General features: G+C 24.4%; 3 protein-coding genes across 3 annotated transcripts in view; 2 read left to right on the top strand and 1 right to left on the bottom strand.

The window, feature by feature from the left end:
* LOC111685299 (nuclear receptor subfamily 2 group E member 1) overlaps positions 1–95 on the bottom strand; it is a 1,830-nt gene extending 1,735 nt beyond the window's left edge. The window contains exon 1 of the mRNA XM_046949936.1: positions 1–95. This exon is cut by the window's left edge and continues 968 nt beyond it. The gene's annotated coding sequence lies outside the window, so the exon portion shown is untranslated.
* Positions 96–1,175: 1,080 nt separating this feature from the next.
* On the top strand, positions 1,176–2,630 carry LOC124419611. Its single transcript, XM_046949772.1, has 3 exons — positions 1,176–1,290; positions 1,352–1,701; positions 1,790–2,630. The coding sequence occupies exons 2-3, from the start codon at positions 1,438–1,440 to the stop codon at positions 2,318–2,320; spliced, it is 795 nt and encodes a 264-aa protein (XP_046805728.1). The 5' UTR covers positions 1,176–1,290; positions 1,352–1,437; the 3' UTR covers positions 2,321–2,630.
* Positions 2,631–5,612: 2,982 nt separating this feature from the next.
* Positions 5,613–9,021, top strand: LOC111685297 (protein SHQ1 homolog). The gene is made up of 5 exons (XM_023447554.2): positions 5,613–5,938; positions 5,998–6,313; positions 6,371–6,554; positions 7,917–8,061; positions 8,124–9,021. The coding sequence occupies exons 1-5, from the start codon at positions 5,745–5,747 to the stop codon at positions 8,797–8,799; spliced, it is 1,515 nt and encodes a 504-aa protein (XP_023303322.2). The 5' UTR covers positions 5,613–5,744; the 3' UTR covers positions 8,800–9,021.
* The last annotated feature ends 1,714 nt before the right edge of the window (positions 9,022–10,735 follow it).

The following is a 10,735-nucleotide window of genomic DNA, read 5'->3' as shown; positions in this document are numbered from 1 at the left end:
TGCGATGAGTTAGCACAAATGATATGCAAATCAAATCAAATCAAAATTATTTACAATTTACACCTTTTATTGACCAATTATCCAATGACCACAGAAAAATCACATAATATTAGATGTTTTTAAGTGTTAAATAAATAAATAAATGAACAACAATTTGTGTAAGGAAATTATAAGGACATGTATATATACAAATGTTTGGTTTGTATGTGTATATGTCGGTTGAGTACAACTCTTGGTGAAGGAAAGTGTAAAGCAATTTGAGACAGATCGGAAACACTTATATAGTTGTCGGAAACTAACTAACTGACTAACTGACTAACTAACTAACTAACTAACTATCTAACTAACTAACTAACTAACTAACTAACTAACTAACTAACTAACTAACTAACTAACTAACTAACTAACTAACTAACTAACTAACTAACTAACTGACTAACTGACTAACTGACTAACTAACTAACTAACTAACTAACAAAATAACTAACTAACTAACTAACTAACTAATTAGCTAACTAGCTAACTAGCTACCTAACTAACTACCTACCTAACTATCTAACTAACTATCAAACTAACTAACTTCTATCTTATTCTATCTATCTTATTTTATCTATCTTAATCTATATATCTATCTATCTATCTATCTATCTATCTATCTATCTATCTGTCTATCTATCTATCTATCTATCTATCTATCTATCTATCTATCTATCTATCTATCTATCTATCTATCTATCTATCTATCTATCTATCTATCTATCTATCTATCTATCTATCTATCTATATAACTAACGTACTAACTAACTAATTTACTAACAAGGTTGGCCACCATTTCGAAACAGTAAAATGTTGCGGTATCGGATTTAAACGTATTTTGGCAACGGTATTTGCGGCATTGGTATTTAGGATCTTTTCGATATCTTTGTATTAGGGGTATTCATTTTTACTGTATCTGGTATCGATATTTTATGCTAGAGGTTTATTATTGATATTCATTTGATAGCGCTATGTTTGCTATAACGTTGGTAGTACTTAATAGGTATTTTTCTGATAACGATAGCTGAGCGATAACGGTTGACAACCTAACATAAAACTTCATTTTCTTATAGTATATGAATCATTCAGTTATTTAACAAAGTTCTTAGAAAATTTGTTCAATTAAAATTCTTTTCAACCAACGTATTAAAGCAAAATGGGTCTTATTAGACAATAATAACAAGCACATTTTCTCAGGTGATGATATAAATCTTACTATAGAAATAGAAAGCCAAGAAGATGTCTTTATAGAAGGTATTATTTTATTGGAAAATATGTATTTTATTAAATCAATTTAAAATTATTTTCAATTAAGAAATATTTATCAATTTTCGAGGCGAGATTAATGTAAAATGGGAGGATTTAATAAATAAACCTAAAGATGGTAAAATTATCTATATTATGCAAAATTTTGAAGGTCAACAAATTTGTGCAGATAAACATATTAGCATCAGAATATTTGACATTCTTGGACGAGGAAAACATCAGTATAATATCATGTTGAATATACCTCTACAAATACCACAGAGTGTTGAAAGGAAATATGGTTGCACTAAATATTATTTAGAATTGGGGATCTGTGACAAATTAGGAAACAATGTTCTCTGCATAATGCCTCTTGTTATAAAACGAATTATAAATATTTGTTCTAAATCGGAATATAAGGTATATATGAGTATTTTATGATCTCTAAAGTTTCAAATGATAAAGTTTTGACTTTTCTGAAATATTTTTTAATCTACTTCTTTTGTAGCAACCTTTTCGAACTACATTCCAAAAAACCACCTACTGGGGCATATGTAATTCTCAACCTCTTCGAGTTATTTTAAATCTACCCACCTGTTCCTTCGTAGCCGGTGATTCTATTAAATATTTTGTTTCAATACAAAATTATTCCAATTTCATGAATCTACAACGTCTTTCAGTTATACTTACACAAACTGACACCTATAGGGCATTAAAACCCAAAGAACGTGTTAAAAAAGTTCATACCACTCTCAATCTAATGATGCATCATTTCAATAGACAAAACCATAATGGAAAGTTTGAAGGTTCCTTAAAATTGCCTTATTCTCTTATATCCACATCTCAAGAATCATATCTATTCGGGATTAGTTATCGTTTACAGTTTATTTTAATCTTCAAAGGATTTCACACAGATGGTTATATATCGTTGCCCATAATAGTGGAAAATAATAGAGAGACTTTGGAAAAAATTGCCGATTTTACAAGATTGCAAATGTATCCAACTCCAAAATGCGAAAAACTTGTTTGTACGGTTTAAAATATTCGTTTTAAACTCATGTTTCTCTTAACCTTTTGTTAACTTTATCTAATGTTGTATTTACAAATTATTAGCGGTTTACCTGGTTTATTGTTGATTGTATTTCCGTTTGTATGCCTTCAAAATGTTTATTTTGATTCCGACATAGACAAACACACACTAGCACATTTAACCATAAATACACACACACCCCTTTTATTGTATTCTATTTCCGTTTTGTCTATTTTGATGAACGTAAGTATGTGTGTTTTTGTATGATTTCACAAATATTGTTGAAATATTTTATTGAATAAATTTATTCTAAATCGAAGGTATGAGTTCTATTGTCTGTATACTTCTGACCATTAATTATGTGTGTATGAATGTTTGTGACTTGGGCTGCCACCATCTACCCCAATTGTTATGAGGTTAAAGACATTTATGGCTTACAATGATTTAATTATTTAACTAGTGACCATTAATGGAAACTGACATTCAAAAATGATAAGTCAGAAATTTTAGTTGAACAATTATAGAAACAAGGAAATCAATTTAGAGGCGGATTTTAAGATAAACGTGCATACATACATGTGTATATATATAATTATTCATCATACAATGTTTTAGCAATTATATAAAATTATTATTTATAGAACATATTTTTATAGAATAATTTACAGAAAATTTTCCAAAAAATTTTCTTTTTTCGAAATTTTTCTTTTAATACAAAATTGTTTAAAAAATTTTTCCATTATTTTTTTTTTAATTTTCTTTTTATAGAAAATGTTTTATAAACTTATTTTTTTAGTAAATTTTTTATTAATTTTCTTTTTATAGTAATTTTTCAAATAAGTTTTCGTATAAAAAAATTCCATTATTTTAAAATATTTTCATATAAAATTTTCCTAAATTTATTTTTATAGAAAATTTTTAATAATTTTTTCATACAGAAATTTTTTCATTATTTTTCGTTTTACAGAAAATTTTTGATAAATTTTCTTTAAAAATTTTTTTCTATAAATTTTCTTTTCATAAAAAATTTTCCATAAATTTTCTTTTTACAGAAAATTTTCCATAAATTTTCTTTTTATAGAAAGTTTTGCAAATTTTCTTTTTATAGAAAATTTTCCCTTAAATTTTATTTTTATAGAAAATTTTCCATAGATTTTCAATTTACATAAAATTTTCGTATAAATTTTATTTTCTTAAAAAATGTTCTTTTTATACAAAATTTTTGATTCAATTTTCTTTTTATAGAAAATTTTTGATTCAATTTTCTTTTTATAGAAAATTGTCGAATAAATATTTGGTAAGAGAAAATTTTCGGATAAATTTCTTTTTAAGACGATTTTCGAAAAATTTGTTTTAAATATTCTATTGATATAAATTTTCTTTTTATAAAAAATTTTCCTTGAATAAATTTTCTTTTTCATTCTTCTTTTTTAGAAAATTTTCCATTAATTCTCTTTTAAAAGAAAATTTCTGAAAAAATTATTTTTTTTCATAGAAAAATGTCCATACATTTACTTTTTATAGAAAGTTTTGCAAATTTTTATTTTATAGAAAAATTTCCCTTAAATTTTATTTTTATAGAAAATTTTCCATAGATTTTTATTTTATACAAAATTTTCGGATAAATAATATTTTCTTACAAAATTTTTTTTATACAAATATTTTTTTTAAAGAAATTTTTGTTTTATAGATAATTTTCTGATAAATTGTCTTAAACAATCTATTTATAGAAAATTTTCTTTGAATAAATTTTTCTTTTTATACGAAAGTTTTGTATAAATTATTTTTTTATAGAAAATTGTGGAATGAATTTTTGCTTAGAGAAAATTTTCGGTTAAATTTAGTTTTATAGACAATTTTCGGATAATTTTTCATAAATATTCTATTTATATAAATTTTCTTTTTATAAAAAATTTTCCCTGAATAAATTTTCTTTTTCATTCTTCTTTTTTAGAAAAATTTCCATTAATTCCTTTTTTTAAAAAAAATTTCTGAATTTTTTTTCATAGAAAAATTTCCATACATTTCCTTTTTATAGAAAGTTTTGCAAATTTTCTATTTATAGGAAAATTTCTCTTAAATTTTATTTTTATAGAAAATTTTCCATAGATTTTTATTTTATATAAAATATTCGGATAAATTATATTTTCATACAAATTTTTTTTTTTATACAAATATTTTTTAAAGAAAATTTTGTTTCATAGATAATTTTCTGATAAATTGTCTTCTTATATAATTTATATAAATTTTCTTTTTATTGAAAAATTTTCTTTCAAAAAATTTTTCTTTTTATACGAAAGTTTTGTATAAATTATTTTTTATAGAAAATTGTGGAATGAATTTTTGCTTAGAGAAAATTTTCGGTTAAATTTAGTTTTATAGACAATTTTCGGATAATTTTTCTTAAATATTCTATTTATATAAATTTTCTTTTTATAGAAAATTTTCCTTGAATACATTTTCTTTTTATACGAAAGTTTTGTATAAATTATCTTTTAATACAAAATTGTGGAATGAATTTTTTCTTAAAGAAATTTGCCGGATAAATTTTGTTTTGTTTGCAATTTTCAGATAATTTGTCTTAAATATTCTATTGATATAAATTTTCAGATAAATTTTCTTTTTATAGAAAAATTTTTGAATAAATTTCTTCTTTTTATAGAAAATTTTCAGATAAATATTCTTTTTATAGCTAATTTTTCGATAAATTTTCTTTTGGCAAAATAATTCCAGATAAATATTCGTTTTATAGAACATTTTCGGATTAATTTTCTTTTCCTTAATTATTAATTTTTTTTATAAAAAAATTTCAGATTAATATTCTTTTTATAGCAAATTTTTGTATGAATTTTCTTCTTATAGAATAATTGCAGATAAATATTCATCTTATAGAACTTTTTCGGATTATTTTTTTTTCGTTAATTATTTTTGTATAAATTTTCTTTTATAAAAAACTTTAGGATAAATTTTCGTTTGAAGAAAGTTTTCGGAAATATTTTCTTTTTACAGAATATTTTCGAACAAATTTTCTAAAGTTTTCTTCTAAATTTAAAAGTTGTTATCAGTTTTTATTTCAATTTATTTAACGGAATTACTTTTATAAATAAATAATGTAATTTACTACTAACAACTAGATGTCGTATCGCTTTATTATATATGAAAGCTAAAAATTATGAATTTTTTTAAATTGCTGCAACCAAGACGATTCATATGTTAAGCAACGGCGTTGCTTTTGAAAACTGTTTTAAATGTACTGCATTTCCCATCTCTGTTCCAGCATGTTTACAATTGTTAAGCTTTAGTTTAAAACGCCGTAATATTTGTCGACGCAGGAGTCTGTCTCTATTTTTGTGAACAATTTAGTAAATAAATTTTAGTGTTTTGTATAAAAATTAAATAAAAAACTAAAATATAATTATAATCTATCAACAAAATGTCAAATGTACAACAAATTGAACATATATTTAAAGAAAACTTTTGTGAATTAACACTTAATCTTAAGAAATCCCCAGAAAGTCATACCGGTCTACAGTGTGGTCCTGGCAGACATGTGCAAAATATCAGAAATTGTGATTTATTTATAGAGGATTATAATTTATTAATCTATTTAGATGTACAATTATACAAGTAAGTTTAATATTTACCTTATCTAAATATATTAATTAATATTCATAACTATTACATAGATTCCGTAATACACGACGTTTTGATATGAAAGATATTAAAAATGTGGAAATTAACTACAATACCAAAGAACAATGCATGTTTCTATCGCTACCGTGTTTGCCAGACAATGATGAAGAACTTCAAGATTCAACCGAAAAGTCTACAGAAGAGAAAAAATCTAAAGATAATAAAAAATCTTTGGATTTATGGAAACTTAAGAGAATTACTGATCAGTGCTATATACGTGTGGATAATGCCAAAGAGTTGCTTAAACCGGAAAGTAATTTTGATTATGGTTTTGCTAGCAAATTCCGTGGCACCATAAGACGGTTTGATGTAAGTTAGAAATTATTATATCAATTAGCTTATGATTGAAATGTTGTTTTCTTTCAGTGTGATTTGGAGATCATTACACGCATGCCGAAACCGGATAGCGTCAGTCCATTACAACGAACCATTGATAGAGAAATTGATGAAATGAAGAATTTTTCTAGAGATCAATACAAATTGAATTTTGTGGAATTACAAGTACCAGATGGTCTCGATAATCCAATGCAATTTTGTATCAATTTTAAAGGTTAGATATTGCTAATTTAAAAATATATATATTTAAAGAGAAAAATCTATCTAATATTACTTCTTAAAGATAGATTTTCGCCACAGCAAACTACATGTTATAGATACAAATCTATAAAAAGCAATTTGTTTCCAAAAGAGGCAATTAGAGTCAGATTTTCTCTACAGCAAATTACATGTTATAGATACAAATCTATGAAAAGCAATTTGTTTCCAAAAGTGGCAAATAGAGTCACTATTTCCCATAGAAAATCAGCTCTGATAGAGAAAACATTTTCTGGAAAAAAAACTTGCTCTAAAAGACCCCCTAGTTTCTAAGGATATCTATCTCTTAAAAAATACAATTTTCTATAGAAATCCATCTCTAAAAGCGTAAATTTTAATAGAAAATAGCTCTTACAGAGTATAAATAAGATTTAAAAGACACAAACTTTTTTATTCTCTAGAAAATTCTAATTTTTCTATAAAAAATTTTCTTGCGGAAAGAGTTCTTTAAAAGTCTAAATTGCTCTTGTTGAGTGAAGTTTTTCTATAGAAAATGAAGAAATGTTCTTCTATGGAAAACTGCTTTTATATAGAAAAGTTTTTCTATAGAAATAATTCTTTTCATCAGACAAGACTTTTTTTTATCGGAAAATTGCTTTGTAAATGCACGTTTTTTTTAAGAAATCTTGCTCCTACTTAGACAATTTTCTTATAGAAAAACAGCTGGGAATGTCAAATTTTTTTCTAAAGAAATTTTCTTAAAGAGAATAAAAACTTGTTCTTTAAAAGGCTAAATAGCTCTTGTTGAATAACGTTTTTCTATAGAAAATATGGTTTTTGTGAAGAAATCTTCTTCTAGGGAAAACTACTCTTATTTGGAAAAGTTTTTCTATACAAAAAAATGCTTTATTCAGACAAGTTTTTTTTATCGGAAAATTGCTTTGTAAATGCAAGTTTTTTTAATAGAAATCTTGCTCTTATTTAGATTTTTTTATAGAAAACTTGCATGGAAAATCAAATTTTCTTACAGAGAATCAAGTTTTAAATAGAAAAATATCTTACTCCTGATGAAACAAGTTTTTCTATAGAAAAATGGTTTTTGTGAAAAAATGTTCTTTAATGGAAATCCGCTCTTATTTAGAAAAGTTTTTCTATAGAAAAAATGCTTTTCTTAAGACAAGTTTTTTATAGAAAAATTACGTTGTGAAAACAAGTTTTTTTATAGAAAACTTGTTAAGACAAGCTTTTCTTCAGAAAAATTACTCTTGTTAAGACAAGGTTTTCTATAGAAAACATTGCTCTTGTTATAACAATATTTTCTACAGATATTAATAAAAGACAATTTTCAATACAAACAATTCTAATTCTTTTATTTCAGATTCTACTTTATCACAAGATGAACAAATGTTATTGCACAATTTAACTTGTAAACCAGAACTTATGGAAATGCCAGATGAATATGATATAATGGAAATAGATTGTGGTCTTATAAGTATTTTATTAGGCATTTGTTATGATGTAAGGTAAGTATTTAAAAAAGAGAAAAATACTATTTTAAAAATTTAAACATATGTTCCTTTTAAAGATTTACTTCTAACGAAGCTAACTGTGAATCGGCTTGGACACGTAGTATACTCTCAGCTACACTTAGTTATTTCGAACCATTTACTTCTTTAAAAGATGTAGTCATCAGTTTTATGAGACGTTCATTGATTTATCCTCTATATCGCAACTATGAATTAAGTAAACAATGTGTTGAGGATTGTATAACAGCTTTACAAATGAATTCGGCCTGGATTTTAAAACAATTACTTATATGTCGTGAAATATTCGAAACAAATGAACGTACAGTTTTCAATTATTATTATATAGATGATTATATACGTTATTTAAGTAATCCAACCCTGTGCAGCGCTAATCATTTACAAATGTTGGCACATAATTTGAAAAATGTCCTTTACGATATTTTCAAAAAACATTTAGGTTTGGGTTTACAAGAATTGGAAACAGAATTGCTAAAGGAATTAATAACTGATATACATATTGCTGCCTCTAATAGTGAGGATGATTCTGAAGATCATGATTGTGATGATGATAGTGATGATGATGATGAAGAGACCACTGATGATGTGGGTACCGAAAGTTGTGAATCTGAATTTTGTAATTTGCCTAACAAACAGAGTGATAATAGTAGCAGTAGCAGCAGTGACACCGAAGAGGATAGTGTGATAGAACAAAAAATGGATAATTTAAAGTTGTAAGTAAAATTTTAAATATTATAAATATAAATTTTACATAAGTATGGATGTGAATTTAAAACATTGAGACAACAATGAATTTTATTTTTTTATAATTATAAATATGCTAATGAAAGCATTTCAACAAATATTACTGAAATATAAATAATTTCAAAATATACAATATATTGTATGTAAAATGAATCATAATTTTTCTCATATTAATAAACAGAGGCTATAAAATTTTCCAAAAGTTATTTTTCAAAAATCCCTTTATTTTAAACGCTTATCTTTTGCTAATTTCTATTTTTTTTTTTTTTTTTTTTTTTTTGAAAAACTATTTCGTAAAGAGCCAGTTTTATAGATAGATAGATAGATAGATAGATAGATAGATAGATAGATAAATAGATAGATAGATAGATAGATAGATAGATAGATAGATAGATAGATAGATAGATAGATAGATAGATAGATAGATAGATAGATAGATAGATAGATAGATAGATAGATAGATAGATAGATAGATAGATAGATAGATATATAGATAGATAGATAGATAGATAGATAGATAGATAGATAGATAGATAGATAGATAGATAGATAGATGTCTCGAAAAGAGCAAACTTTTCTCCACAAACTTTCTAGAGCAAGTTTTCTATAGAAGTTTTCTATAGAAAAACTTGTCTCGACAAGAGCAAGTTTTCTATAGAAAAACTTGTCTCGACAAGAGCAAAAACTTGTCTTGACAAGAGGAAAACTTGTCTTGACAAGAGAAAGTTTTCTGTAGAAAAACTTGTCTTGACAAGAGCAAGTTTTCTATAGAAAAACTTGTCTTGACAAGAGCAAGTTTTCTATAGAAAAACTTGTCTTGACAAGAGCAAGTTTTCTATAGAAAAACTTGTCTTGACAAGAGCAAGTTTTCTATAGAAAAACTTGTCTTGACAAGAGCAAGTTTTCTATAGAAAAACTTGTCTTGACAAGAGCAAGTTTTCTATAAAAAAACTTGTCTTGACAAGAGCAAGTTTTCTATAGAAAAACTTGTCTTGACAAGAGCAAGTTTTCTATAGAAAAACTTGTCATGACAAGAGCAAGTTTTGTATAGAAAAACTTGTCTTGACAAGAGCAAGTTTTCTATAGAAAAACTTGTCTTGATAAGAGCAAGTTTTCTAAAAAAAAGAGCAAGTTTTCTGTAGAAAAACTTTTCAAGACAAGAGCAAGTTTTCTGTAGAAAACTCTGTACGATTCAGTTTCTTGTTGGAATACCTTGGAATACCTATTGTTGCGTAACTGAATGCGTAAACGTAATGGAAATGCAGAATAGAGGTGAAACTCTTACCTTTTGCTAATTTTTATCTTATGATTTCTTTTTTTTTTAATAAAACGCTTTCGTGCTTTTTAGATTTTTATTATTTTTTTATTTGTAACTTAAAATAGTTTTTTTTATTTATATAAAACTAAGCAAAAGTAAAGCTAAAAATTATACAATGCCTTTCATGAATAATAATAAAAAATAAAAAAAAAATAAAAAGAAATAAACAGAAAAAAAGAAAAATACTTATAAAAACATTTATAATTTAAATATTCATCTTTACAAATTAACAAGAATATTTAAATTAGTAATGTTTTCTTAATGGACAACTAAAACGAACAGTTTTTTTATATACAAAATTATAAACAAAATAATAAAATAAAGAAAAAATTAAAAAATAAAAAAAATCATACTTAAATACTACAACATCTCATTTCAACTTTAAATAATGGCTTTTCATATAATTTATTAATTTTTCCAAAAAAAATAATCATGCATTAAGGCCAATTTTCATTTCTTTTTTTTTTCATTTTTCTGCTTTTAAATTAAATCTGGCACTTTAAATTGTTTTAAATATTTTTTCGTTATTTACTTTTGTTTCATGTTATTTTTTTTATAAATGGTTAAACCAATTTCTTTTAAACGTTTTAG

The sequence above is a fragment of the Lucilia cuprina genome, chromosome 4 (assembly GCF_022045245.1).
Source record: "Lucilia cuprina isolate Lc7/37 chromosome 4, ASM2204524v1, whole genome shotgun sequence".
NCBI classification, from domain to species: domain Eukaryota; kingdom Metazoa; phylum Arthropoda; class Insecta; order Diptera; family Calliphoridae; genus Lucilia; species Lucilia cuprina.
This window is presented reverse-complemented; position numbering and strand designations above follow the sequence as displayed.